Raw genomic sequence first — 27,520 nt, forward strand, 5'->3', positions numbered from 1 at the left:
CTTTACAATCCGTAGATCGCGGAGCCTTCGAAGCACGATATTACAGAATGTAATTAATTTGAACCACGAGAGTGTTGTCTCTTTCTCCAAAATCACGTGTACGTCTTCCTATGCTTGTTAGCTGGCTGTTGTCGTCCAACCACTTTGAATGAGATGTCATGACTCTACCTGCGGTCCACTTATAGTATGATTGATTTAACATACTTAACTAAGGAGAGGTTTAGGAAAATGGTATTTTGAACAGCAAAACAATCACTTCTTGGACGCTATGCTTTGAACATAGGTATGTTAAATTTGCGTGTATTTGTTAACGTTAGTATGCGGTAAATCTAAATGCGTTCCCTGTACCTGTGTGAAATTTTTGCACGGGAGAGCCACTTCTCCTTCGTAATGATTTAGGCAATTTGTCAAAGTAGTGCATTCAGAAATAACATTCACAACTAGCGCTGATTTCTGACCTTGAGTGTATACCGCAACGTGGCTGTTGAAAAATTTACGCAATGGCTAGTTACAAAACTTACTTACTTATCAGGAAGTCAAGTTCAGTTACGTAAAAATCTTCAAGTAGTTACAGAGTATCTTCTATTCTTCGGAGAAAGGAAACGCTCATTTCGACAGTATCCACATATTCCAGGTAGGCAAATTTTTGACTTGCACTACATGAAAAACGTTATTACAAAACGGCTATTGTGTTCAACCTCAAGATTGGATCTTAACAAACAACTGTGCTCTTCTTCCGCAGTCCCACAAGTGGGAAGACTTCCAGCCTTACCCAAATGCCACAAATTTTTTTTTAGGAGTTGGCTGACAGAACAGTTCAGCACCATTGCGGGACGTGGACAGCAAAACGCTTTATAATATACCGTAACTATTCCCTTCCAGAAAAATACATAAAAGAAGTTTGACAAAGTGCTACCGATATGAAAATGCCTCAGTCTATAGCACAAGATTGTGAAGTTGGAAGGTTCGATGGCCATCAGCCGGCAAATCCGGCGAAAGTCGGAGTGTAAAATGTGGAAGCGGATGAGGCCACCGCTATAAATGGATCTAGGACAATAACAACCATCCAAATCAAGCTATTGTAAGAGACCTAAACAGAGTGGTAGAGGCCATAATCGGTGCCGCTATTGGGCAATGACCGAGGGTGATATCCAGAGTGGAACCACGCCCCATCAAATCTTCATGCCTGAATAAAGAATGTTTTTGTTGTCGCCAATTTCGGTTAAAGACGATGTGATCTATAGGGCGTAATCCCATTCCTTTTTACTGTTGTTCCTCTCTCTATCCCCTTCAGCATATTTTTGCTACCTGTGATTGCATAAAGCTCATTTGCTCCCTGTAGGCCCACAAAGTCGCTTTCAAAGAGCAAGTTATACCCCTCATCGCCGAACAAACTGGAAATAACCTTGTCCACTCCCTTGGTTATCAGCGAGAAGTCTATATACCCTGGAGATTACTGCAAACATATTAGCAGATATTTATTCTAGAAGAGCATGAATTTCAACTTTGCAGAGTTCGATACCGTCGACCACCGTTTCATAACACCGAAGTACCCTGCATTAGCAAAATGCTGCGGATGTATCCATCTCAGAGCTGGTGGAGCAGTAGCATGTATAGTGTGGGCGGTAAGTAGGTTATTTTAGCACTTGTTCATAATATAATTGATGCTAATATATCATTTTTATACAGGGACTAAGCTTTTACTTTGCTATTCTAGCTTTCATGAGCGAGAGTCGTAAGTAACATCAATCCTATCTCCCGTAGCAATTGTCATCATAATGCTGACTTGTTCTTTGCTCTTTCTAGCATTTTTTTCATATTTTGATAGCACTCCATTGATGATCTTTGGAGCTCTCAATCTTATATTTGCCCTAGTTGCACTTGCTGGCGTAGTCGTCTTTTTTCTCGTAAGTAACCCTGGAACGATGCTTTCCATGTCCAATGTTGACTAATAGCCATACCACTTAGAAACATGCATGGTCTATCCGTAACCTGTCACACGCCGTATGGTGTTGCATCTTCATCGTGTTGGTTGATATGATTGTGAACGTCATCCTGTTCATCATTGACCGCTCCGGCTACAATGTTGCTTGCGTAAATGATGCAGCTAACCGGATGGGAAGATCAGTTCAGGCCGCTTTTCCCAATGGAACCTCAGTCAACTTGAACTTCACCTCTAGCTCCGACTTTTATAATTGTGACAAAATGTGGCAAGATGAATTGAAATTTAGCATTTTGAGTGTCATCGTTATATTTGTTCTTTATGCAAGTTTCTCTTCTAAAATGGCACTCGCTTTATTTGCTGTATCTAACTTGGAACTTTGTTTGGTTTTACAGGTTTACTGGGCTGCGTGCATATGGTCTTATAGTCACAAGCAACTGCTGATGAGGCAGAGAGTCATGGCTATGGAGAATGCTGCTGTTGTCGCTCAACAGGGACCATCACCTCAAGGAATGCCTGAATTTGCTCCTCCACAAGCACCACCTCCTCCTCCGCAGGGCCCAGTTGGACCTGGACCTATGGGACCACCTATGGGACCAGGAGGTCCGATGGGACCAGGTGGTCCTGGCATAATTCAGGTTCCATCTATGGGTGGTGCTCCAGGTCGGGGTAATATTATTGTGCTGAACAACGAAAAGCCATCCAAAAAAGAAAAAACCTACAGTATGAAGAATCTTTCATCCCGTTCGCTTAACTCTTTTAACGACCCACCATCTCGGCGAGATAGTGGATTCATCACCGACAACAAAAAACCTTTTTTCGGCTTCAAGATTGGAGCGGACGGTCAAGTCATTGAGCTGGATGAAAAAGATGTTGATATGGAACTTGGCTACGCTGCAAGTATGGCTACATCTCCCGTTTCTGATCGTCCTAGATCACGCCCTTCCTCCTCAAGGCCAGGATCAGCCAACTTTTCGACTGACGATTTGACTCTGGTAGATGGTAGAAGCAGCAGGGCTGAAAATTCCAGACGGACTGTAAGAAAGCCCATAAGCGAAGATGATTATCCGGAGTATCGACATTCCCGAGACTTCGACGAAGATGATGACGAATCTCTGCGCTGAAAGTAGCGCTGGACAAGCTATAATTAACGTTGTTCAATCAAACACAATGGCTACTTAAAATGGCTCGAACCAGTAATAAGCCTTGCTAATTCTTTAGTATATATACACGAACAAAAAAAAGAAAAAGAAAAAGTCCACACCCAAAATACCATCTTTGCATACCCTACCTTTGTTTTTGAGGCCCAGCAGCACGGACACTTCCTTCATTGCTGCATCTTTTCACATTAGGCAAACAATGTTTGTTTGGTACACAGAAAGTACCGTATAATGAGATCGAATGTTCTATTTAATATTTTAATATCTTCGGAAAAGACGAATGCACTTTACCCAAGTTTACCTTGTTTTATCCATTTATCAGCCGTAGGGGATTTCCCTGTGCGGAAAGCCACAGCTGAGAGATATAAGAAAAATATAACTCGATCATAAAGGTGCTCACACTATCGCACATGGCTAGAAACACAAGCCAGGAACCAGAGCCGTTTTATATGACTTTTGAGATAGCTTTCTCATGGTAAAGCCGAGGACATTCTTGCTACATCGACTACTGTTCTGCCGAGAGCATATATTGAATGCCGCAGATGGAGATCAACAAGTGTTATATAGTCAGTAACGATAGCATTTAAAAGCTAGCTTCATACGCCTTCGCAGGATATGGTGTTGGCATTCGTGTAGATATTTAGTTTTACCAGAAAGTAGGATTGTATGGGAAAAAACTAGTGATATATTTCATGACCCAGCATTTGTTCTCTATATCTCAGCCATTGTTGTATGAGGAAAACATGTAAAGAGGTTATAATTTTTTAAAAATCACCTGTTTTTTAAAAAAGAAAAATTCAAGGTTTGGAGTCGTGGAAGCTCAGATAGCCAGTCCATAAAATTTTTTCCTGCCAATTAAACGGCACACAAGTGTAGGACATCTGTAACACGAAAGAGCGATCGGTCATCTATCAACCGTACTGAAAATTGATCTCTTTGACACGGTGGAAATTGATCTCCTTCCATGATCTTAGATCGTATCTTTCTGAACACGGAAATATGGGTCATGCCCAGCACAACGATGAGACGCATTGCGTTTTTTAAAAACGGGTTTAATGTTTTAAAATAGTTGTGTTATTACAATGGTTATCAAATTTAAAGTGACTTTATGCGATTATCATCCTCGACAATAAATGAATTAAGCGGACTTGCCAGCAACGAAAGTCTTGACGGTCTTAGCGAAGTTTTCACCTTGGGTTTCAGCAATGCTCAATTCCTTCTCGGAAGGTTGGCGGGAGCCATCACCGTTGGCAATGGTACCAGCACCGTAGGGAGATCCACCGATAACCTCAGAGTTGTCGAACATATGGGGGTTGGCGAAACCGAGGGGAACGTAAACCATACCGTGATGAGCGAAGTAGGTAATGGTGGTGAAAGCAGTGGTCTCTTGTCCACCGTGTTGGGCAGCAGTAGAGAAGAAGATACCAGTGAACTTGCCGGCCAAGGCACCAGATTGCCAAAGACTACCAGTGGAATCCAAGAAGGTCTTGATTTGAGCGGGCATGGTACCGAAACGAGTGGGGATACCCCAGAGAATACCATCAGCGTTCTTCAAGTCATCGGCAGTGATGATAGGAACATCTTGCTTAGGAGGAGCATACATCTTGGTGAGGACTTCTTCAGGCAAAGTCTCGGCGATTTGGAAAATCTTGACGTCGACACCTTGGGATTCCAAACCCTTTTGCACAGCCTTGGCCATGGTGTAGATATGGCCGTAGGTGGAGTAGTAGACGATGTAGATGACAGGAGAAGGAGCCATTGCTGTTATTGGTTGAGGATGAATTATGCTCCACTAGGATTCAGAAAACGCACCTTTTATACTCAAAAATTCATCGGACCACCAATTTTTTGGTCGGTGAAGGATTTGTCAGGCAGCCATTTCTTTTGATCGTAGCTGACTGGAAGCTTACTCAATCAATTTTAACCAGCGCTCCTGCCGCCAGCACTGTTGTCGCTACTCAATATTTCGTAAAATAAGTGGCTTCAAGGTAGTCCAGCCTCATTTCGGGCATGGTAAGTCTGGATGATAATGATGCCAAATGCAAGAGCACAAGCCTCTCAAAGAGCCTCATCTTCTGCAACGACATTAAAACTTTGGTTTTGGATATCTATACATGTTTCGTACAAACTGAATCGAGAAGATCTCTTCTATTTTGTCTTGATATTACTTTGAAACATTATATAAACTCATTTATCTTGAGTTATACGATGTTATATGACCTTAGTCCACCAACAAGATATGCTGAACGTACCTTGGTTTAGGTTTCCGACGATTTCCAGGATTACAGATTTTCTTTGTCAACCTTGACAAATTGATTCCTCAGCAGCGTAGGAGTTTGAATAAATTTTCATTTATATATGCGTCTTAGCAAAAAGAAAAAAGACTTTCGGAAATCATGTCTTCTCCTGTGATCTATATCGTCTATTATTCCACTTACGGCCACAGTAAGTATTAGGTTTTAATTTCTAGAAACGTCACATGCAACAAAAAGTTAACTGTAAATTGCTATTGCCAGTCTACACACTCGCTAAAGAGATTCAGCGAGGTTTGGTGGCCCAAGGTGCGGAAGTGAAGATCTTCCAAATCGCCGAGACTTTGCCTGAAGAGGTCCTCACCAAGATGTATGCTCCTCCTAAGCAAGATGTTCCTATCATCACTGCCGATGACTTGAAGAACGCTGATGGTATTCTCTGGGGTATCCCCACTCGTTTCGGTACCATGCCCGCTCAAATCAAGACCTTCTTGGATTCCACTGGTAGTCTTTGGCAATCTGGTGCCTTGGCCGGCAAGTTCACTGGTGTCTTTTTCTCTACTGCTGCTCAACACGGTGGACAAGAGACCACTGCACTCTCCACCATCACCTACTTCGCTCATCACGGTATGCCTTTTGTTCCTCTAGGCTTCGCACATGCTAACATGTTCGACAACTCTGAGGTTATCGGAAGCTCACCTTATGGTTCTGGTACTGTCGCTAACGGTGATGGATCCCGCCAACCTACCGAAAAGGAACTCGCCATCGTATATACTCAAGGCGAGAACTTCGCCAAGGTTGTGAAGACAATGAAGCAAGGTGCTGCTAATTTGGAGAAGCCTGAGGTTGACACTTTCAGTGAAGGCACTCGCGCCGATGTTACTGAGTCAGTTGAGACTAAAGAGGAACCTATTAAAACGGAAACACAGCCGGTTAAGCAGAACGTAGCCAAGAAGTCCGAAGTCAAGAAGGAAGAAAAGACCAAGTGGTGGAAAAAATTGCTCTGCATGTAAAACTTTATATACACTCATTCTAGTTACCATTCTTTAAGGACATTATTTTGTTTTTTTTAATTACCATTCCATTTCATTACTACCTACATTAGTACCTACATATACTATATTTCTACAGAAGTTTGTAATGTTTTGTATATTATCTACTTAGAACAGGAGCCTCATATAAAATCCGTCGCTTTGTTAGAACTGCAGCTGACTGAGATGAAAGACGCCGGAGTTTCAATCCGAAAGCCTCGCGGTTTGATGTGCGGTGATGATGACGTTCATGCTGGAAGCCAGCGGGTAATTTTTTTTTTCGAGTGAGTCGGTAAAGCGCGACAAGTGAACCCATTACAAGCTTGTTAAACACCAGCACTTGTCAATCTTCTCTAAAGAACGTTGACATCTGTAACTTTTTCCCTAAGCAGTAACTAAACAACAATTTGCAATTTAACATGACAGCGGATAGCCCACTTGCACGTCTTCGTCAATTTGCAGCACAGCATTTGCCTGAAGCGTTAGCTCCACGTGAACCCACCTTGAAAGAACGGGTTGAGAGCGTGGTAGAACAAGCCAAAGATCAAACAGTTGATACCTTATTGGATGCAGAACGAATTGGAAGCCAGGACGTTAAAAACTTCAAACGCGCTGTCAATAACAAGTTCAATGAATTGAAAGGCGACACTAACGGCCAAAGAAGTGTGAACAATCTGCAAAGAGACGTCAATGCTGCGAAACAGCACGCTCAACATGCTGTAGAAGACGCTAAAAGACGCGCTGAGCGTGCCAAAAATCTTCTTCATCACGAGTATGACGACTTGGAGGAGGAAGACTCGGTCCATGATGCAAAGGCCAAGGTTGCCGAGCAAGTCCAAGATGTCAAAGAAAAGTTAGGAGAATGGTGGACAAGCGCCAAGGGATCCATTGACACTGACGCGATAAAGCGCAAGTTGGAAGAAAGACAAGAAGAAGAAAGAGAAGAGCTTTTCTTGGCCAAAGGCGCCGAGCAACATGATATCGAAGATTTCAACGCAAGAGCCTTGCGAAATGAACATGGATTTGTGCAAGCTCCTCTTGTTCGACGAAGGAACTCGGCAACCCCTGATTCCAGCATGTCATTGTATGAACGAACGCAAAACTACTTGGACAGCAATCTCGAACGTCGCACGATTGGTGAAAATGTTCAATATGCCCCACTAAGTGGTATTTATGGTGGTGTCTTCCTCATCTACTTCCTTATCCTAGGCTTCAGACTCTGGAACCAGCGACGCAAGACCGATGTGTATGTGGGCGATGGTACTCTGGAGCGATATAGAGCAAGCAAAGAAGAAGCTAACGGATCTAAAGTTGGACATAGCCGTAAGTAAAACTTTTGAGAAAAAGATTGTCAGTTCTACAGGAGGTATTCTTGATCCATAACTTCATCCTCTCCTGGTCACTTAGATACCTTTGAAGCGCCTTCAGCCGAACAATATGAACAGGTAGCTCGCCTTGTCGACGCGTTCAACACGTTTACTACCACAGTACCAGTTGCGCTTTTGCTCATTGGCATCATGGAGTTGAATGGGTATCCACGACATCTCCTTCACTACATACTCGGGTCGTTAGTCTTCGGCTCAGCCTTGGCCACTGAGTTTGGTGTACTTGCAAGTGATGGCTCCGACTTGGCTGCCCATGGACGACGCGAGGTTGGCCAGTTGGTCATGTGGGGTGTCATGGTGTTCACGGGAGTAAGCATGGTCGCCATAGTTTGGGCCAAAGCTTTCCAGTTAGAACAATGGTTTCCCTAAAGGAATTCTTCCTGTTTACAAAATTTCCTTCACTTTTTCTTTTCTTTTCTCTTTTGCTCTCTCTCTTTAATATATACAATGTGTGATTTTGCGTCAATATATTACTTCCAGAATCTTCCCCGTTATCATATGTTTTTTTTCCATTGGGGCGATTCAATCTGCGATAGCGGTTCCCCCATTCAAATTTCACGTGTGGTACCGTTACTTGAAAAGAAAAGCCACTGGACTACCAATACATTCATAAGGTTATTTCGTTGTCTTCAACAGAAGAGATTTTGATCCCTCGTGTCCTCAACTGACCACTCTTAACTCCGGACAAACCTCATTCGACAGCTCAATTCTCTTTAAACTCTATGAGCGAACTACGACAAAGGCATTTGGCGGAGTCTTCTGCACCTCCAAATGAATTGGACCAAACTCCAACAACTGATTCCGTAGACTGGAAGAAGGATAAGGAAGACACGCTATCATATGGAAAAACACCGGATGGTAAAGGTAGGAAGGAACATGAGAAATCAACATAGGAGTAGCGACATGGTAGGGTTAACCCTCTTCTTTACTGCATATGTTTTCTCAGTATTCCGAGTCCCTGTAACGCACGACATGCTGACAGCTGTATTGGATCCCCAATCCAGTAAAACATTTTTTGATCTGTTTACACTGGCTATCATGGGATTTGAGATTGGTCTGTTCTTCATACTGCCTAGTGGATTCCGTCGATACTTTTACATGGTTATTTTCATCTTTTGGCGTTTGTCTTATAACTTGGGGCTTGGTATTCTACTCAAGTACCAAAGCGAAGAACGTGGACTTGTCAACCTAGCCAAAAAATACAAAGTCTTTGATGCAAAGAAAAACCCCAAGATCCATGCTTGGTTGAAGCACCAGTTCACCAGAAAGATGGGGAAAGATTATGATTTTGAAGTAAGCACACTAATTCGAATACCCGACTCACCCCATTGAAAAAATGGGTTCCGCTGCTTTTCTTCAGCTCACCAATATCCCACAGACCGCTCCAATTGAATTCAACACATGGCTTCTTTACAGACAGTTGGTTGATATCATTCTTATGAATGATTTCACATCCTATCTCTGCTTTGCTCTCTCATGGTTCAATGCTACTCCTAAAGTGACCTTCTTTCTGTCAGATCCACTAAGATGGATTGGTGGCCTGTTCTTGGTAGCCTTCAACATTTGGGTCAAGGTTGACGCACAGAGAGTCGTCAAGGATTTTGCTTGGTGTAAGTGCATGCATATCAATGTTTTGTCGAAGGGGATGATGTAGTAATGACGACCTTGATTCTTTTAGATTGGGGTGATTTCTTCTTCCTGATAGAGCAATCCCTTACATTCGATGGTGTGTTTGAAATGGCTCCTCACCCTATGTACTCGGTTGGGTACATTGGTTATTATGGTTTATCTCTTATGTGCGCTAGCTACACTGTCCTCTATGTCAGCTTGTTTGCTCATGCTGCTCAATTTGCGTTTTTGATTTTCGTTGAGACTCCTCGTAAGTAGTAGATCAGGATTAGCTATCGTGGTACATATCTTTTTCAGAGCATATTCACTTATCACTCTTATGTTTTTAGATATTGAAAAGACATACAACCCCCCACCTGTTCCCACTCGTCGTTCGTCTTCTCCTAGCGAGAGTTCAGTCTCCGACACCGTGACAGAGACAGATGATGTTCCACAACATTTGGATCAAGCTGCCAACCGTGACTTCTATAACAACTACTTCCGTCGTGATTTGATTGTGTTCAAGAACTTTGATATCTTCAGATCCACGGATTTCGCCTCCATTTTGGTCATGTTTTACGCTGCTTACATGCCTCTTTTCGCTATGAGTGGTAATTCGGGCATTACATTTGCGATTGCTCAAGCTTTGCTATGGCGCGTGTTCCATTCGTACATCCTGGGTGCCTTACTCCATCGTCAGTCTACGGGCAAGTTCATCACTCGTCATTTCCTCAAGTGGGGCGGTACCGTTCAGGATGCTTATAATAATTGGAAAAGGTAAATTCATAATGTTCAATAATGCAGCTTATTGTTGATTCAAATCTCACTGAAATTTCCACTAGTATCTACAACTTGTCTCTGTGCATGACTTACATTACCTTCTTTATCGCCTGTTGGAAAATGTATACCTTGCCTGAAGATTGGACGTATGGTATGACTCTTCTCCGTCATACTCTGGGCTTCGTTTTCATTGGTTTCCACATTTGGACTTCTGTCTCAATTTATGAAGTGTTGGGTGACTTTGGATGGTTCTATGGTGATTTCTTCTTTGACGATAAGCCTATCGGTCTTGTTTACTCTGGAATTTATCGCTACCTCAACAACCCTGAGAAGATTATGGGACATGCTGCCTTCTGGGGTATGACCTTGATGGCCAACAGTTGGATTATTTTCATCCTCGCTCTGTTCTCTCAGATTTCCAACTTTTTGTTCCTCAATTACGTTGAAGGGTAATTTATCTGCAAGCATAGCCTTCAATGGTGTATATAGAACTGTTCTAATGATTTCCTTTTCATTTTAGTCCTCACATGAGAAAGCTTTATGGAGACCAGATTCGAAAGGAAGCTGGGTTAACAAAGACTCTTCGATCGGCTGCCGTTGCTTTGCCAAAGTCTATCCCAGACGAATTCCGCCAAGAAGTTACCAAGATGCTAAGGGACAAATCAGAAATCAAAGCTGCTTTGAGCACCACTAAAAGTGTTGAACGTATTGTCAAAGAAACTGTCGAAAAGGTTGAACGCGTAGTGGAAGAAACAGCTGGTGCAGTTGGTGACATGGTGGAAGCCGCAAGACCTAAATTACAAGAAATGGTGGCTGATACCAAGATTTTACTTGAAAACTCTACCTCTAGGCTGTTGATTCCCAAAATAACCAACGACTTGGATGCATATGATCTGAGCAAGTATTCTATTGAATTCCACACCAATCAAGCTGACAACATCAGTTTCACATTTGGCGAAGCTATCTCCTTGATATGGCACGCTCCTCCCAATCATGGTGCCAAGGATTGGATTGGTGTGTACAAGATTACTGCTAACAAGAGCAAGCATGTTACAACCATCAGCTCCAAAGGACTTTGGACCTGGATCACTCCTCATTTGGCCGAAACTTTTGATAATGGCTCACCGATTCAATCTCCTCGACATACTGAAGGCACTGTCACATTTAGAGGTGATAGTTTGCCTTGGGAAATCGGAAGCTATGAATTCAGATACCATCATGATGGCAAGCATAACGTAATGGCTCGCAGTCGTCCATTCGACATTGTTGGTAAGTGATATACTATAAAAACACGACATTTACAAACAAATTGGCAAACAGACACTGACTTCATATTATCATGTACAGCACCGGCGGCAGAAGCTAACAGCTTCGAAGCGCTACAGGAAGAAATACTGCACATCGTGAAGCATGCCCTAGGTGACAATCCTGATATAATCCCACGGGACATCAACGAAGAGTATGTCTCCATGCCTGATGACAGCGCAAAAAGAGTTGTGTACGCCATCCGCATGATTTATGGTGTAGACTTTGCTTGGGAGGTGGTCGGCTCAGACAGATGTGTGGCCTCTCTTTCCAAGCGAGTCAACCAGGCTCTTCGTGCCCTCTCTCCATTTTCTGAGAGAACCAAACGGTTGTCCATAGCAAACAAGGTTAGCAGCACACTAGGCGGTTCGTCGCCGGATCGATGCTCGCCCGTGGCTCGTGTAGATGAGATGAACTAAAAGAAAGACGACACCGATCGTGAACCCATGCATATTTTACTTTAAGCAATGTCCTGCTACAACACACTGGTATATACAGAATTTTATCTTAAAACAAATAAAAAAAAAATTAGCAAAATAAATATCATCGAGAATGAGACGCCTGCGATTGTAATCGACCCGTAAATTTCTCATAAAAATCCCAAGTACGCAGTGTCGGCTTCAAAGAAGCTGAAAAGGTCCAGTCAAAAGGTCTCTTGCTGCTTTGGACGATCAACGAGGGGCCAAGATGGAAGAACATTCGGCCAATCAGAATTCTTCTCCCTCTATTCTAAAGACTTATCTTAACGATACCCCCAATTTATTCGAATATGTTCTTAATAATGCTACACGAAGAGCTGTCCTGATTGAATGTTACCAATCGCTCTGGGGCCATAGCGAGGAATTCAAACGTACTTATTTTGTTCCGGATGACCAGGCTTTTGAAAAACTTATGGAAACCAATGGCTCCTCTTTGCTTGCACTCAATCGATCAAAGCGAGATCTATCCAATGGCACAAATTCGTTACTCGAAACTTCAGAGATCGAAGCGGAATATCAGCCTTCACAGCGAGGGAAGCAATGCGGCCATGTCTTTCAAAAAGGCGAAACCGTATATCGCTGCAGGTATTTAGAAACATTCCAATTCCTTCATGGTTCAGTATAAGAACTGAGGGTAGACTATGATCCTTGTACTCATAGTCTATTTGATTTGATTCAGGACATGCGGACTTGATGACACTTGTGTTTTTTGCTCTCGGTGCTTCCACTCAACAAATCATGAAGGACATGATGTATCGTTTTCTGTTAGTCCAGGATCAGGAGGATGCTGTGATTGTGGTGATCCTGAGTCTTGGAAGTACGAGATTGACTGTGCTTACCATTCTCCTATGTCTCGACCTCCTGGTGAACCGTCCAGTTCAATACCCAATCCAAGACAGGAGAAAGCGGATATACCAAGTGAACTAAATCGGTCTTTGCATTCTACCATTGGTTCTGTACTAGATTTCATTCTTGAAACTTTTGCTTGTAGCCCTGAGGATAAGGTAACAACCGCCAACATTAACAGCGACAGTCAGTCCGTCCGATCCAATGCCTTCTTTCGCGATTCGCAGAATATCAAGCTCTCTCTTTCGCATGCAATTCGCCCCTCTGTTTTTTCTCATGCTGAAGATAAAGATGAAGATGTCGCTATGATGGAGATCGACGATCTCGACTTACCTGCTGATGAGGCAAAATCATCTTCCTCGTCAGAAATGTATGCTTGTATCCTTTGGAACGACGAAAGCCACTCTTACCCACAAGTTATAGACCAACTTGTATCTGCTGCTGGCTGTACTGAAGCCCAAGCTAAGGCTACAGCAGAGAATGTAAATCAATATGTAAGTTGATTCATCGCTGATTCTTATGCGTGTACTAGCAGTTCTACACTAATGCACGAATCTTTAGGGAAGAGATATCATAAAATTGTCCACCAATGTCGACGAACTTCTCAATATAGCTACATCCCTGTCTACCATTGGATTGGCTGTAACTATTCGAACCGCACATGACACCTTTCGAGAGCAAGTTTGCACAATATTACTAGATTGGCTCAAGGACTTGGTCAGTGGACGACTGAAATGTTTTGATAGTGTAGAACAAGGAGATGCGATCCTTCGTGAGGTAGTTTGTGATGAATTATGCACACAATACACTCTTCCACCGGACTTGGCCGTCCTCTCTTTACAACTTCGGCAAGGGAGAGGGAGTGATGATGAGAGTGAAGACGATCCCTCCGTAGATATGGACTTTGAGGATTCTAGAGTTCCACAAACGGCTATTGGAGGAGCTGGTACAGCTGGAGATGGTGTCGCTGCCTTTGATGGTTTGGACGTTCAACCAAGAGATTTATGGACGATGCCCACCAATGCTCACAGAAGAAGACTTGCTGCAGCTGTTTCTACTGGTCCTGAAAGTGATTCTGATCATCAACACGACAATCATTCATCCAACAGTGAATCTGCTGATCTCTCACGTCGACAGAGACAATCATCATCCTATTATCGAGCCAACAACAAACGTAATGCCCTTAAACGATATGACATTGCTGATCTTAACTGGGACTATAACGCCTTACTGAACCAATACAACGAACTGGCTGAGGAAGAAGCCCTTGTTCACGATGAGATGTCCGCAAAAATATTCAAATCGACAGCAGTGGGTAAAAAGGTAGCTGATGGAATTTTGAGTGGCTCAAAATTGCGACAAGAGTATGAAAGGAAGCTTCGACTGGATTATCTCATGCTGTTTGACTTGCGGCTTTGGAAAGAAGTTCGTTTGGCTCTCCGCCAATTGTTCATATCTTCTTTGGCACCTCGTCCTGACTTCAAGAAGCAGATAGGCAAGTGAATATAATTTTTTTAAAAACAAGTTTGGTATCAAATGGTATAGACTAACACATACAACAATACACATCAGCCATACGCCTCGCCAGAAACTACGTCACGCTTGCGGATGCTTTCTTGCTGCGCGACCGGGAACCAGAGAATTCTATTATCCTTTTCTCTGTCCAGCTCCTAACCGTACCCACTATTGCATCTTTGGTCGTCAACGAATGTCATTTCCTTGGCCAGATTTGTTCCGTACTTTCCAGCTTTTTCTTGACCGATTGCGTGTCGCTACCCCTGATTACCGATAGCAAGCAAGGGTCGATGCGAGTCAACTGTGAAGCAAGATCCTTCCGCAGCCGTCGCTACTTCAGTGCTTTCCACGACTTACGGTATATTATCAATACAGAATCAGTCAAAGAAAGCATCATTCGAGAGCCACTCTATCTTCGACAATACATTGGCCTCATTATCATGTTTCAAGACATGAATGCACTTGTCAGACAAGCAGATACCCATATTGAGTACGAGTCAGAAACATGGGTGAATGCCTTCAATGTTACGTTGCAAATAGCAAAGTGCTGTCGACAGTTCGCAGAATGCTACGCTGCGGTGGCTTCAGATAATGAAGTTATGCGAGTTGAGAAATGCAAGGCTCTTGTTCGTGCTATTTTGAGGATATTCAAGGTGTTTAGCGACTGGGTAGCCACAGACACCGAAAATGAATTGGCCGACAGTACTGAATTAGCCAAAGAACGGCTTCCACAGCCTCGTATCGCGGGTATACAAGAACAAGAATATCATAACCTTCAATTAAATGGTACTGGCTCCTATTGGATTATCAAGTATGATGTAGCTTCACAGCCAGTGTCATTCCATCATCCACTTCACTGGCTCTTGGCTGGATTACTGGAGAATATCAGTCTACTGGATGATGGTATTCTCGCAGAGGCTGGCTGGCTGGGCAACTTCTGTGATTTGATTCGAGGCACTGACTATTGTCGCTTCGATTTTATCGATGATCGACGTCTTCTTGCTATTTTGGAATACCCCATTCGCACCATTGTGCTACTGTCGCAAATCCGCGCTGGTGTTTGGGTTCGCAATGGCTATGGTGTACGAAACCAAGCTCATCATTACCGGGAGATTTCTTTACGGGAGAACACGTTTGATGCCGATGTCTTCCTTGTTCAACTTGGGTTTACTGTGATTGACCCTAACACCTTACTTGTGACTTTGCTCGATCGATTCCAACTGGCAACATGGTTTACTGGTGATCTCCAGCATGAAAACTACGATGCATCACAATTGATTTTTATGGTTGAGGAACTACTCAATCTTCTTATTGTATGCGTAGCTGAGCGTGCAAATGCGACAGGTATGGATCTCGAGCAAAAAGTCCAGCGCGAGATTATTCACAGCTTGTGTTTGGGACCCTTACCACATTCCGATCTGGTCAAGTCCATCCCCGACCGGCTACACGAGAATTTTGCTTTCGACACCATTTTATCCAGTGTAGCCCACCTCAAGCAACCTGAAGGTCTCAATGATCTTGGTCAATATGAGCTGCTCAACAAACATTTCGATGAAGTGGACCCCTACTTCTGGCATTATACCCGTAATAACAGAGAAGAAGCCGAAGAAATCTTGCGAAAGAAATCAAGCCAGCCTCCTGAAGAATATTTCTATGTTCCCAAGTTACCAAAAGTTACACATGGTCCATTTGTCAAAATGGGTAACCTTCTACATTCAAAAGTTTTTGTACATATTATTTTTTTTGCCCTGTACAATACTAAGCAAGGAATCGCCACTGGAAAGAGTGATACCGTAATGGATCAAGCGTTACATCTATTGCTTCTTGCCTTGGTGGATGAAAATAACGATTTCATTACCCAGGTAGCAGAGGATGGTGGCCAAGCCGGATTTGTACATTTAGCCTGCACTGTAGAATTTGTAATCGAAAACGACCGATTGACGCTTCTGGAACTTTTACTCAAATTCCTCCGATCGCCCGATCTTAAGGATATCCACCCTCGCTGCCAATGGATCCTTAATCAGATGGATATCAGAGGTTCGCTACGAGTGAAAGAGAGCATACAAACCTGGCGAGGCATGGTCGACAATGAGGACAAGACACAGGGAACTGCACCATCTGGTATGAGCGAGCGCGATAAGCAGAAGCAGCTGGTCAAAGAACGGCAAGCCAAGATTTTGGCTCAATTTGCCCAAGCTCAATCACAATTTCTCGAACAACATGAAGATCTGTATGAGGATGAAGAAGATGAATTTGCCAGTGTCGACATGGAAAATCAAGACGACTTGGATATGTCTCAAGAATCAGCAAATGCTGACGATCATTCTCGACAACGTCAGTGGGCATTCCCTACTGGTACTTGTATTGTATGTCAGGAGGATGCACATGAACGCTCACAGCAATATGGTATACTGTGCTTAATACAAACCTCTAACATACTACGAGAATTTCCGTCTGACGATGTCGACATCATGAACGATGTGTTGGAACACGCTCTTGGATCTGGTATTGAATCTCTCAATGTGGGCTCGGATAACAGCCATGATCCCAAAGCAATACGCGGATTCCCTCGTCAAAGTCATAAATCGGGCATGTATGCATCTACGTGTGGCCACTTGATGCATGTATCGTGCTTTGATACTTATTGTGCGTCCATCGACGTTCGACATCAATCTCAACCTACACGCAATCAACCTGAAAACACAAGCCGAAGAGAATTTGTATGCCCATTGTGCAAATCACTTGGGAATGCACTGCTACCCATTGCCTGGAAATCTACACGTGAAAGTTATCCTGGTGTTCTCACTCCAGCTAATGATGAAGCGTATGCTGGCTTTCTGCAACAAGATATGCACCGAATTGTAGACGACCTTGGTGGGATGATCAAAAGTAATGGCCACGGCCGTCAACGGCGACGTGGAGGAAACGGAACCCCTTCTCGATACCGTGAAGGATTTACGTCCCTTTCAGCATCATCTTTACGTGTGGAAAATTCAGATATTGTACCGCACACTCTTCCATCTTTGCCGCTCTCTGGGTTGAATTTTGGTTCAGGTGGCAACGGCCCTAATCCTCTAGGACCATTTGGCAATGAGACGCTTAATACCACGAATTCAGATACAAATCTCATCAGCAATATCAGCAAATCGTACGCTCAACTATCTGAAGTCATGCGCCTATCATGTCAAGCATTAAGCCTTGTATGCGGTGATAAGACCATGGATGCCCTTCGGTTATCAAATTATGTAAAAAATGTGGACCTGCTATGGTCTCTGTATGGCTTCACAATTTCAGCTGTAGAAATTGCCCTTAGGTCACAAAAAATCCCAACCGTGGAACCTGGTGGCGAATATTCCAACACCATCATGGACTTTATGGCACCGCAAATGCAAACGTTGTTACGTATTTTGCCGGAAACCATTATTGCATTCACTAGTGTGAGGAACTCTGGTTTATCCAATGATCCAAAACTCAATCTGATGGCGGTTGGCCGTATGGCTCAATTATATCCGTCCATTGCTATACCAAGGAGCGTTAGTGATACAAGTGTTGCTCAGGGATTTTCTTATCAAAATCAACCACTGCTCCTAGATGATCCATTCTTGGTGTTGGCCGAATTATCATTGTACTGTGTGACGGTACTCGATGTACCTGTACATCACCTCATGCGGCTACTATATCTTGCAGAGATTGTGAAAGCGACTATTGGTATCATGCAGGCCATGGATGGACGCCCAAACAATATTCGGACCGAAACGCTTTTCAATGCCATCAATCAACTGCAATCGTGTTCACACCCCTCAAGTACGGTCACATCGTTTGTAGCGGCCATTATGGAGCCTTTTGGGATGTCCTATGAAGCGGTGGAGCATTGCCTTAGGTCCATGGGAGAAACCGCCTTTTTCCAAGTCTTGCAAACATTTGTACTTCCTTATCTTCGAAAATGTACAATTCTGATGGTTACTCGACATGGACTTCTTCTGCCATCCGGCAACAGAACTGACGCTGATTGGACAATTCAGCAGGAGGTCGAACAAGTGTGCAGTCAACTAAGCTTGCCGAAAATCGAGGATCTATTGGACCGGCGAAATATATTAGCCGAAGAACAATCGCTGATCCAAGAATGGTGTCACCTCTTGGCGAACGAACCCACTGACCAGCAAGCCGTGGCTCTCAATCTTCCAACGACATTCCACCTGGTTAAGCTACCCAGAAGATTGGATGAACTGTTTGAAATTAGTTTGCGCTGTGTTTGTCATCGATGCGGCACCATACCCAATGATCCAGCCCTCTGTTTACTCTGTGGTACATTTGTGTGTTCTCAAAGCTACTGTTGTTCGGAAGGCGAATACGGTGAATGCAACTTACATCAATCTGTGTGCGGAGGTGAAATTGGCATCTATCTGGATGTGAAACGCTGTGTAATTTTACTGTTGCGCACTGGCAATGGCTGTTTCATCAGTGCTCCCTACCTAGACTGGCATGGCGAAGTTGACCTTGGGCTCAAGTAAGTCTTGGTTTCATATCAATTGTAATAGCATGTTTCATTGGAAATGATGATTAATGTCTTTTTCTCTCTTAGGCGAGGTCGACCACAGTTTCTTAATCAAAAACGTTATGATGATATAATGAAACTTTGGCTGCAACATAATATTCCAGTGTACGTGGGTCGCAAACTCGAAGCAACGTATGACTGTGGAGGCTGGGAAACGATGTGATGACGTAGAGACCCTAAGGTCAAGGCGCGTGATCCCATGGAACACTTTTGAGCCTCCAAGCCACCAATACCGACCTTTTAATGAAAGGCCTTCGGTTAGGCATATAGCATTCTTTTGTAATTTGATTGATTTATCTTTCTGTTCCTTGATATTAAAAACCGAGTTTTCCGTCTAGTCGAGAGATGTTTCATGGATACTCTGACCTGTTTTTAGACCAAGTACGAGGGGACAGGACCCAGTGTTCTCACAGAGGCCATTTTTTTGAGGTTCCGCCCAATTCTTTTTTGGAGATGCGCTGACCTTTTTTTCCATCTTTTTTTTTGGGCTCAAGAAATAAAAAAAAATTCCCTTACACTTCTCAACCTACATCTCTACCTACTTAACGCAATTCTATATAAGCGCAACATGGCATCGTCTCTAACCTTCCAGTTAAGACAACAGCAGAAAGAGGAGCTCAGGAACGACATGAGCTCAGCTGAGTCCAGCTCATCGCTTCCCTCTCCTCCTAGTAGTTCCTGTGGGGACGACTCATCATCCACTTCACCAGACCCCTCTCATGGAACAAGCGAATCGCTTAAACATCAGCCTAGTAGAAAGTCAGTGCTGGCTCAAAGTATACCTGCGCAGTCTTTTCTAAGAAGAGACTCACTTGGTACCCAGCTATCTGGCTTGTCTCTGATGGAACAGAAGCAAGCGCCAGCTTCTCTACCAGAGAACTACACAATCGACCATTCAGCACCTATTCCTATTATTCACCCAGGAACACCCATCAGCTCCACATGCTCCTCTGTGGCAAATAACTCCAGCCTAAGACGGCCTTCCATGTCCTCTCCGCGTGATATCTTGGCAACATCCCCTGCCGGTAGACCACGTCGACCTTCTGAAGCCAACCGAAAGCTACGTGTAGCTTCGTTATCAGAATCAGCAGGAAGAAAGACTTTGCATCGATGCGAGGAGTGTGGCAAAGTGTACAAGCATGCAAACTGTTTGTACAAGCATCGGTGGGAGCACTCGGAACAGTGGGCCATGACGAGTAAACTCAATATTACAAAACATCAACAAGTTCAGCTATTGGAAGCCGCCGCTATTTTGGTCGGCATGGACCAGTCAAGGCGAGACAGCCAAGGCTCTCTTCCTCAAATTAGCCACATTAAACTTGAGAACGAAGAGGATGAAGAAGAACTGGAGATTGCCGATGGAGAGAGTCCTTCAGCTAATACAAAAGAATCTAGAGAATCTACTGTGTCCCTTGAACCTGACACTGAAGAGGATGAAGACGAAGACGCAACTGAAGACGACGAAGATATTATGATGATGGAAGGCCTTTAAACTCTCACAAAAAATCCCTTTGTTTCTATAATATGCTCAGTGAACTAAATCCCACAAGTGATTTTGTTGGTTGGGAGGAGGGGAATCCCATTCATACCATCAAAACTACAACTCTTCTTGTAATATTCTTTTTTTCCTTGGTTTCCTCTGCTTTTTTAACATTCCCTCTACCTCCTCCCTCTCTTTATTTTTTTTTTTTCCAATATTATTCCCCTATCTTTTTTTGTTCACTGGGCTCACCATGGATATACATGTCGCCTCCCCCCCTTTTTTTGTTCTTGCTATCAACTTACAGATCAAAAACCTCCAACTTTATTGATTTTTTTTTCTTAAACATAATATAGCGCTAAAAAAAGAAAAACTTCACTCGTATTCCGTTGCTGCTTGGTCATGAAAATTTGTGGGAATTGAAACGGGTGGGACAGAAGCGCTCGCTGTGTGTTCTTGCAACCAGACCAGCTTATAAATGTGAAACGACCTTTGGATGGACGGACGATAGCCATTGTGCATAGCAACACATTGTTCATTGCGTCATTTTCTGGTGCCTGCCCCTTCAGCTGGGTCGTGGTTTCAACTGTATGTTTTTGGGGTCGCTGTGTACGAATGAAAATAACGCCCCTCAGTTGCGATAACAATCCATGAATTGAAAAAGCAACACCATTATGGCCAACAAAGAAAGTTACCAAATTCAATATGCTCCAATGAACACGTTGAGAGAAATTGCACTGTCTGTTGGATTGGGGGTGCAAAAATCACAATTAAATTAAAAATCCCCCCAAAACCTTTAAGCCCATGCGCGGATGCCTGTGGACCCATTCTGACCTGCAATTGCGTCTTTATTTTTTTTTTTTCAATATCGCCTTTCTCGGTGAATAGAAATTGCAATGACCATGCCATAAGCATTGCGCCAAAGCAACATGCTAATAAAAGATATATTATTTCCTAATCTTCACGACTATGTTTCTCTGATGGCACACCCGCCTTTTCAGTTGTGTCAACATAAGTGACATCTTGATATCCTGGTATCCAACCCAACAATCTCCGTCCAAGTGCAGGCTTATGTACACGAATGAACCAGACAGGGACAGCAAGTAAGCCGATGAGGATACAAATAATATACTGCGTAACACCGCCAGGTCCAGCATCGACAAGAGGAGCCACCACAAGGTAGCAATCCAGAATAACAAAAAGAATGGCGATGGGTAGCCAGACTTTGAAAGGTCGCTCAGCGGCTTTCATATCCGCAGAGAACCGCATGTATATCAACCCAGAGATGGTTATTCCATACCAGAGCCATCCTATAAACGAGTAAATGTTGGCCAAGTAAGTGAAGTCGCCCGGGATGCACCATAAGCTACCAATGATGCCGGTGAAAACCAAAGCACGTATGGGTGCCTCTCGGCTACGGTGATGGTGCGCGAGAAATTTGGGGAAAATAATTCCATCTTGAGCTGCAGCAACCATGACACGAGAAGCGGCCCACACATTGCCGTTGACAGCCCCGAAAGTCGACAAGACAACCATCAATGCGAAAAAGTAAGCTCCAGCTGTTCCCCAGACCTGGTAACCCAAAAGCATAGCTATTGTTGAACTTTTTGCAACGGTTTCAGTACCAAGCACTGCCAGGTAAGCAATGTTAGCCAAGATGTAGAGAGTTGTGACCAAAGCGCAGGATAGAACAATGGCGAGAGGAAGGTTTTTTTTCGGGTTCTGCGTGAATGTCAAATAAATGGATGCTTGTCAGTCAAAATGCTTATTCATAATCGGCAAAAAAAATTTCTTTGGCTTTTTTACTTACTTTGACCTCTCCAAGCCCGTAGTTCAAATTATTCTAATTCGATTGATTTTGATGAGTTGTCTTACTTCCACACTATTTTGGATAAGTATGTGACTTACCCAGCCATTGTATGAGAACAGTGCGAGATACATAGCAGTGCCGTAGGATAAACCATTCGTTGAACTGTTGGCAAACGAATCATGAAAGGGTTCTACATGGCCCTTTCCTAACCAGACAAATCCTATGACGATGATCATCGTCAAAGCCAGTAACTTTGCAAATGTGAAAACATTTTGGACCATGCTCCCCGCACGACGAGCAAGGCTGTTGAATAAGATAATCGCCCAAATACATGCGACGGCGACTAGCTTGACCAGGTAAGTAGGAACGTTCTTGGGGGTATCATGATTCGCAGTATCATAATAGGCCATATTACAGATATATTGTGCAAATACGATGGAAATAGACGCTGTTCCAATTGCGTTGCTTAGGACAAGGTTGCTCCAGGTAAACGTTAGTGCGACACAGCTGCCCCAAGAAGCCTTGAGGTATTGGTATTCTCCTCCAGAGCGCTGGATCATACATCCTAATTCAGCGTAGCATAGTGCACCCATCATGGACAGTATGCCACCAAGTGCCCATACACATAATGACGCTCCAACCGATCCTACTGTAAGCTACGAAAACAAAGATGTATGGCGTACATCAATTAATGAGCTTGTTTTATTGGCTACCATACGTTGATCGCAAACAATAGCTCACCAACACTGGACCAGGTGATGCGAAGATACCACTTCCAATGATCAGCCCAATGATCTACTTATAGTCAGTGGTGCATATAGAATCAACGTATATACTGGATCGGTTGAACTTACCATATTACAACTACTCAATAGGCCCATATGTGGCGCTCGGATTGGTTCTTGCCACTCATTATCGTTTATTGTAGGCGTCGTATCGTCGGTAGATGTGACATCAAGATCTGAAAGGTATTTGCTGGTAGATAAGCGTACGACTTCAGAGGCCGGCTCTATTGTAGTATTCTGTTCTGACATAAAGAAAGAAAAGAAGAAACAACGACGTAAGATTTTTTTTCAGACATCTCATACTTGAAAATGTAGGAAACAATAGAAAAAAAATTTCGGCTCAGAAGCATATGCAGGAGAGACCTGGTGAACAATGACAGTCCACACACAGTAGCGATGGTATGCTTTGTACTATAATTGGAAAAGTGTCTTAACATGATTCACTTCTACCAATGTTACGAAAGGTTGTATGCTGTCCTATGAGCTCGCTGTTGGATGTTGATACTTTATCATTCGAATACCAGGATTGTAAAACGTCCATGAACAATTTTTTTTATTCAAGCTCAGCATGCAAGGCAAATTTACAGGCAGCCAAAAGATTTTCTTTTTAGACACCTTTGGTCTTAAGGAATCGCGGTATGTTCTGAACACTCTCGTACGGCTATAAATTCGGCTTAGTCTACTCCCTTCCTTGAAAGGCAGTATAAAAAACCAGAATTTTAGTCTTATTAATTAGTTTTTGGCCACAGTGGGACCTACCTTTCAATCAACCCTGTATTGCTAAGCAGACCAAGCAAGCTACACTTGGGGCAAAAAAAAAAAAATATGTGGTGGCGTCAACACCAAGTCGCCGTGAAGTCAAAAGTTTCATTGTTGATAACTTGTCCCTTGTCATACAATCCATCACTATTTAGAACGTTATTTTTTCATGATCCAGCCTCTAAATCCGATCACAACGCTTGGCAGTGCGCAAATCTGATGAAATTGCCTTGGCATGGGTATTGCATTTTCCCAAAGCTCTGAACAGCTGCAGGACAGATACGAATATACAGTGTGGAACTGTGGTCCAAAGTTTGGTGCATTGCTGCAGCCGCTGTTCGAACCCATGCGTAAGAGTATGATTTTAGTCAGCTCGGTCCAATGGTAAATTTGATTAATTTGAATCCAAGTGATTCGTGGTAGTTGACAGTTTGATTTACCAGCACGTATTACCGCTTTTAGGGTTATTAAGTGAGTTCACATGCCAAGCACTGTTTCATACAGCTCTTGAGCCCATTCATGCTCCAGAACATTGCGTTGAGCCAAGATCAATGGTAGGACAGATCAAACAATCTTTTCGTTGAACCTTGTACGCCCCTGTTCGCACTTTTTATTCCATACTGGTCACTTTTATGTCCCCCTACTGACCACGTTAATTTCTCGCCACAACCCCAATTTAATTACTATGGTCGCGATAACATCAAAATGCATCGGATGAGCACCTTTTTAAATGTGAGCGTAGTCTTCTTTCTGTGTAATACACACAGAATGACGCAACTGAGCCAACATCAGAAGCAAAGTGCGGCTCTCCAGCCAAGGTACGGATGTTTCGCCAAGTATGACATGTATCGACTCCACCAAGAAATGCCGGGTGACCATAGTGTGAGACCGAGGCAATTGAATGACGGACGCCCAACAAAAAAGCCAAGAAGAGCAAGGGAACTTCGTAATTTGGTACTAGATAACAGTCACAAAATGATTGTTGAGCTCCAAGATGTCAAGTGCCAAGGTCCGAACCAAAGCCTTTTTAGCTCCCGTAATTTTTTCTCCTCCCTTTTTCTTACCTCTTCACTACTTCATATCATAACCGCCCTAGGGCAAAAAATCATGACAGCCGCAATGGTTTCCACAGAAACTACAGAAACCCCAAAGTTTGATCATACCAGCCTGCTCAAGCACGCTGTGCATAACAATATCTATACCAATGGCTCAGCGCTGCAGTCTGAACCTATCTTGAATAAGAGTGGCCTACATGACCCTGCGGAATTTGACGAGAGACCACCTTTGAGCAAGATAAACTCATCCCCTGATACTACTACACCTGTATCAAATCCTTCGGTGCGTTCCAAACGACGTCGTCGCTTGACATTCAGGCCACGCATGACTCCGTTAGATCTAGCCAATCCCGAATCCACGAACGATCAGTTTCGCGGATTTTTTACTCTATTCTGGCTCGCTATGGCCTTCTATGTCCTTCAAACTGTTATCCGGTGCTACGAACAAGAAGGCATTCTGCTATCCCTTGGCTTCTTTAGGTTATTTTCAAAGGACGGCTTGGCTCTGTTAATATCGGACCTTGCAATGGTTTCAATGACGTTATTTTCGGTACCTTTCTCTAAGCTCATACTTTCTGGTTGGCTGCCTTACGACAATATTGGTTTCATTTTACAACACGTTTTTCAAGCGGTCTTCTTGTTTGTCAGTATTTATTGGACTTTCTGGAGGTAAGTTTGGTTTTAGCGTGTAAGCAAGGAAAAAAAAAACAACCACAGGGGCTAAGTATCCCATACTACGTTTGACAGAGATTGGCCTTGGGTGCAGTCAGGATTTTTCACTTTGCACACCATTGTGATGATGATGAAAATGCATTCATACACGTCATTGAATGGAAACTTGTCTTTGAAGCTGCGACGTCGCAAGTACTTAAAGGAATACATCCCAAAATGGATAGCGGAGCATCACACTGGTGAAGGAAGCCCGCACCTTCCGGTATCTCCGTCATTGTCTGATGTGGCCGACGATGCCTCTATCGCATCTGAAATCACCGTTCAATCCGAAAAGGAATATCGCGGCTATTCAGAGACCGATGCTGCTGAACTGAAGGTGATGGAGGAGGAATTGGAAATTATCGAAGAAGACCTTGTGCACGGCAAGACGCTCTTCCCTAAGAATATTACCTTGGTAAATTATCTCGACTACTTGCTGGTGCCAAGTCTGGTGTACTGGATGGAATACCCGAGGACGGACCGGTAAGGGCATACAGAGAATAGTTGCCACTTGCCATCGCTTTAGTACTGACAACCACCCTACCTTATAGCATTCGCCCCTGGTATGTGTTTGAAAAGACGGTTGCCACCCTGGGCAGCTTCTTATTGCTGTACGTCACAACCGAGAGATACATTCTCCCAAAACTCTACGACCCTACCATGTCCGAAGCTCGTGTGATTGTTGAACTCTTGTTTCCCTTCATGATCAACTATCTCCTTATCTTTTACATCATTTTCGAGTGCATTCTCAATGCGTTTGCGGAAATAAGCATGTAAGCAGCTAAGCCGCCCATGAGATGTTTTTTTTTTTAAGCTTTATCGAAGCAAGCCACTTACTTATCTGCTAAACCCAGGTTTGCTGATCGAAACTTTTACGAAGACTGGTGGAATAGTGTAACCTACGACGAATTTGCCCGAAAATGGAATAAGCCTGTACATCATTTCTTGCTTCGACATGTGTATGCGTCTTCCATGGAAGCATACAAATTAACCAAGACCAATGCTACATTCCTCACCTTCTTCATATCCTCATGTCTTCATGAACTGGTCTTGGTCATCGTCACTCGCAAAATCAGAATGTATCTTTTCATTCTGCAAATGTTACAAATTCCTTTGATTATTATTGGACGTCATCCTATCATCCGTAAGCGTAGCTGGCTAGGCAATGCATTTTTCTGGGTTTGCATGTTCGTTGGACCTCCCCTTCTTGGCATCCTTTATTGTCGCGAAGTCTTTTGGTCCATGAAGCAATCTGGCGCATTATAACCGAACTATATAATTTTCTAACCTCCTACTACCCTTTTCATACAATTATTGTATACTCTTCCATTATTCTCTCAGTGTATGCTGCAATCCCGCGTAAAACCAAACTTTTAGTTAAAAAGCGAACTGTGATATTAAAAAGCGTGATCGTTGAAATGAAATTCAGCTGGTTGTTGATCACGTTTTAAAAACATCATCAGATTCTGTTGAGATAGAACGATTCTTGGTGCAATTAAAAAGTCTTTTTTTAAAAAATACAGTCCTTTTAGAAATAATTTGCGCTGACATCATATAAGTTTAGCTTCGTATCAAAATGTTTGAACTCTGCCAAAAAATTAAAACGGATAACTTCCAATATACGATTGTTTTCTTCGAATATGCACCTCTGCCTACCACAATATGAGCTGACTGCTTATTTGCCAATAGCAATTTCATAAAATCATGAGATACTCTAGGTTGGAGAAGTCAGTCCCGCTGATCTTGAACATATATCATTCTTCACTTGTGTTCACCAATGCTGATATCTACATCTATTAATCAACTTTTATATCTCGCATCTTCAGCAGCCCATCATTTTTTCCTACATTCCATCATGTCAATTACAATAATAAGTAACAATGGTTTAGTTTACGGGAGTGTACTTTATTGGACAGTGGGATCTTGAGGATCACACGAACTTTGGGATAATTAGTTATGCTAAATTTCAACTTAATGTTATGCGTAGTATCAGGAACCTTTTAGCATTCATACGTCGATAACCCCCTTTTTCTTGTCGAATGAGTTTAGATGTGATGCCGTG

General features: G+C 43.2%; 10 protein-coding genes across 10 annotated transcripts; 7 read left to right on the top strand and 3 right to left on the bottom strand.

The window, feature by feature from the left end:
• The first annotated feature begins 1,264 nt into the window (after positions 1-1,264).
• K450DRAFT_260967 (uncharacterized protein) lies at positions 1,265-3,237 on the top strand. Its single transcript, XM_051592237.1, has 5 exons — positions 1,265-1,633; positions 1,698-1,735; positions 1,807-1,907; positions 1,969-2,265; positions 2,338-3,237. Exons 1-5 carry the CDS (start codon positions 1,494-1,496, stop codon positions 3,064-3,066), a joined length of 1,305 nt encoding a protein of 434 aa, XP_051440626.1. The 5' UTR covers positions 1,265-1,493; the 3' UTR covers positions 3,067-3,237.
• Positions 3,238-4,135: 898 nt separating this feature from the next.
• On the bottom strand, positions 4,136-4,876 carry K450DRAFT_215499 (uncharacterized protein). Its single transcript, XM_051584836.1, has one exon. It carries the CDS (start codon positions 4,859-4,861, stop codon positions 4,241-4,243), a length of 621 nt encoding a protein of 206 aa, XP_051440627.1. The 5' UTR covers positions 4,862-4,876; the 3' UTR covers positions 4,136-4,240.
• Positions 4,877-5,368: 492 nt separating this feature from the next.
• K450DRAFT_260982 (uncharacterized protein) lies at positions 5,369-6,586 on the top strand. The gene is made up of 2 exons (XM_051592238.1): positions 5,369-5,547; positions 5,619-6,586. Exons 1-2 carry the CDS (start codon positions 5,499-5,501, stop codon positions 6,365-6,367), a joined length of 798 nt encoding a protein of 265 aa, XP_051440628.1. The 5' UTR covers positions 5,369-5,498; the 3' UTR covers positions 6,368-6,586.
• Positions 6,437-6,923, bottom strand: K450DRAFT_260983 (uncharacterized protein). Its single transcript, XM_051592239.1, has one exon. It carries the CDS (start codon positions 6,699-6,701, stop codon positions 6,507-6,509), a length of 195 nt encoding a protein of 64 aa, XP_051440629.1. The 5' UTR covers positions 6,702-6,923; the 3' UTR covers positions 6,437-6,506.
• On the top strand, positions 6,585-8,316 carry K450DRAFT_260985 (uncharacterized protein). Its single transcript, XM_051592240.1, has 2 exons — positions 6,585-7,708; positions 7,793-8,316. Exons 1-2 carry the CDS (start codon positions 6,805-6,807, stop codon positions 8,137-8,139), a joined length of 1,251 nt encoding a protein of 416 aa, XP_051440630.1. The 5' UTR covers positions 6,585-6,804; the 3' UTR covers positions 8,140-8,316.
• K450DRAFT_260993 (uncharacterized protein) lies at positions 8,317-11,900 on the top strand. The gene is made up of 8 exons (XM_051592241.1): positions 8,317-8,634; positions 8,717-9,063; positions 9,149-9,380; positions 9,449-9,649; positions 9,729-10,155; positions 10,221-10,607; positions 10,679-11,427; positions 11,506-11,900. Exons 1-8 carry the CDS (start codon positions 8,493-8,495, stop codon positions 11,880-11,882), a joined length of 2,862 nt encoding a protein of 953 aa, XP_051440631.1. The 5' UTR covers positions 8,317-8,492; the 3' UTR covers positions 11,883-11,900.
• Positions 11,901-12,121: 221 nt separating this feature from the next.
• On the top strand, positions 12,122-19,346 carry K450DRAFT_260997 (uncharacterized protein). The gene is made up of 5 exons (XM_051592242.1): positions 12,122-12,527; positions 12,622-13,282; positions 13,350-14,283; positions 14,361-18,810; positions 18,886-19,346. The coding sequence occupies exons 1-5, from the start codon at positions 12,151-12,153 to the stop codon at positions 19,019-19,021; spliced, it is 6,558 nt and encodes a 2,185-aa protein (XP_051440632.1). The 5' UTR covers positions 12,122-12,150; the 3' UTR covers positions 19,022-19,346.
• Positions 19,347-19,486: 140 nt separating this feature from the next.
• On the top strand, positions 19,487-20,350 carry K450DRAFT_202728 (uncharacterized protein; the record flags this gene model as incomplete). Its single annotated transcript, XM_051584697.1, has 1 exon — positions 19,487-20,350. One exon carries the CDS (start codon positions 19,487-19,489, stop codon positions 20,348-20,350), a length of 864 nt encoding a protein of 287 aa, XP_051440633.1.
• An 854-nt stretch (positions 20,351-21,204) lies between these two features.
• On the bottom strand, positions 21,205-22,835 carry K450DRAFT_261003 (uncharacterized protein). Its single transcript, XM_051592243.1, has 3 exons — positions 22,247-22,835; positions 22,149-22,181; positions 21,205-22,060 (listed from the first exon to the last, which is right to left on the bottom strand). The coding sequence occupies exons 1-3, from the start codon at positions 22,742-22,744 to the stop codon at positions 21,293-21,295; spliced, it is 1,299 nt and encodes a 432-aa protein (XP_051440634.1). The 5' UTR covers positions 22,745-22,835; the 3' UTR covers positions 21,205-21,292.
• A 1,593-nt stretch (positions 22,836-24,428) lies between these two features.
• On the top strand, positions 24,429-26,984 carry K450DRAFT_261006 (uncharacterized protein). Its single transcript, XM_051592244.1, has 4 exons — positions 24,429-25,416; positions 25,495-25,941; positions 26,010-26,231; positions 26,313-26,984. Exons 1-4 carry the CDS (start codon positions 24,461-24,463, stop codon positions 26,722-26,724), a joined length of 2,037 nt encoding a protein of 678 aa, XP_051440635.1. The 5' UTR covers positions 24,429-24,460; the 3' UTR covers positions 26,725-26,984.
• The last annotated feature ends 536 nt before the right edge of the window (positions 26,985-27,520 follow it).

This window comes from Umbelopsis ramanniana (assembly GCF_025399195.1).
Source record: "Umbelopsis ramanniana AG unplaced genomic scaffold K450scaffold_84, whole genome shotgun sequence".
NCBI classification, from domain to species: Eukaryota; Fungi; Mucoromycota; class Umbelopsidomycetes; order Umbelopsidales; family Umbelopsidaceae; genus Umbelopsis; species Umbelopsis ramanniana.

What these genes read in the sequence shown, in the direction of transcription:
- K450DRAFT_260983 (XM_051592239.1), bottom strand. Translation starts at nt 6,701, where the DNA reads ATGGGTTCACTTGTCGCGCTTTACCGACTCACTCGAAAAAAAAAATTA.
- K450DRAFT_260985 (XM_051592240.1), top strand. Translation starts at nt 6,805, where the DNA reads ATGACAGCGGATAGCCCACTTGCACGTCTTCGTCAATTTGCAGCACAG. An exon ending in ATCTAAAGTTGGACATAGCC is followed by an intron (nt 7,709 to 7,792) that starts GTAAGTAAAACT and finishes CTGGTCACTTAG; the next exon opens with ATACCTTTGAAGCGCCTTCA.
- K450DRAFT_215499 (XM_051584836.1), bottom strand. Translation starts at nt 4,861, where the DNA reads ATGGCTCCTTCTCCTGTCATCTACATCGTCTACTACTCCACCTACGGC.
- K450DRAFT_260967 (XM_051592237.1), top strand. Translation starts at nt 1,494, where the DNA reads ATGAATTTCAACTTTGCAGAGTTCGATACCGTCGACCACCGTTTCATA. An exon ending in AGCTTTCATGAGCGAGAGTC is followed by an intron (nt 1,736 to 1,806) that starts GTAAGTAACATC and finishes TGCTCTTTCTAG; the next exon opens with CATTTTTTTCATATTTTGAT. An exon ending in GCGTAGTCGTCTTTTTTCTC is followed by an intron (nt 1,908 to 1,968) that starts GTAAGTAACCCT and finishes CATACCACTTAG; the next exon opens with AAACATGCATGGTCTATCCG.
- K450DRAFT_260982 (XM_051592238.1), top strand. Translation starts at nt 5,499, where the DNA reads ATGTCTTCTCCTGTGATCTATATCGTCTATTATTCCACTTACGGCCAC. An exon ending in TTATTCCACTTACGGCCACA is followed by an intron (nt 5,548 to 5,618) that starts GTAAGTATTAGG and finishes TGCTATTGCCAG; the next exon opens with TCTACACACTCGCTAAAGAG.
- K450DRAFT_261006 (XM_051592244.1), top strand. Translation starts at nt 24,461, where the DNA reads ATGACGCAACTGAGCCAACATCAGAAGCAAAGTGCGGCTCTCCAGCCA. An exon ending in ATTTATTGGACTTTCTGGAG is followed by an intron (nt 25,417 to 25,494) that starts GTAAGTTTGGTT and finishes TACGTTTGACAG; the next exon opens with AGATTGGCCTTGGGTGCAGT. An exon ending in GAATACCCGAGGACGGACCG is followed by an intron (nt 25,942 to 26,009) that starts GTAAGGGCATAC and finishes CCTACCTTATAG; the next exon opens with CATTCGCCCCTGGTATGTGT.
- K450DRAFT_260993 (XM_051592241.1), top strand. Translation starts at nt 8,493, where the DNA reads ATGAGCGAACTACGACAAAGGCATTTGGCGGAGTCTTCTGCACCTCCA. An exon ending in AAAAACACCGGATGGTAAAG is followed by an intron (nt 8,635 to 8,716) that starts GTAGGAAGGAAC and finishes ATGTTTTCTCAG; the next exon opens with TATTCCGAGTCCCTGTAACG. An exon ending in CGTCAAGGATTTTGCTTGGT is followed by an intron (nt 9,381 to 9,448) that starts GTAAGTGCATGC and finishes TGATTCTTTTAG; the next exon opens with ATTGGGGTGATTTCTTCTTC.
- K450DRAFT_260997 (XM_051592242.1), top strand. Translation starts at nt 12,151, where the DNA reads ATGGAAGAACATTCGGCCAATCAGAATTCTTCTCCCTCTATTCTAAAG. An exon ending in GAAACCGTATATCGCTGCAG is followed by an intron (nt 12,528 to 12,621) that starts GTATTTAGAAAC and finishes GATTTGATTCAG; the next exon opens with GACATGCGGACTTGATGACA. An exon ending in CAGAGAATGTAAATCAATAT is followed by an intron (nt 13,283 to 13,349) that starts GTAAGTTGATTC and finishes ACGAATCTTTAG; the next exon opens with GGAAGAGATATCATAAAATT.
- K450DRAFT_261003 (XM_051592243.1), bottom strand. Translation starts at nt 22,744, where the DNA reads ATGATGGGTGCACTATGCTACGCTGAATTAGGATGTATGATCCAGCGC. An exon ending in TGTTCTCATACAATGGCTGG is followed by an intron (nt 22,182 to 22,246) that starts GTAAGTCACATA and finishes CAATCGAATTAG; the next exon opens with AATAATTTGAACTACGGGCT. An exon ending in ACGGGCTTGGAGAGGTCAAA is followed by an intron (nt 22,061 to 22,148) that starts GTAAGTAAAAAA and finishes ACATTCACGCAG; the next exon opens with AACCCGAAAAAAAACCTTCC.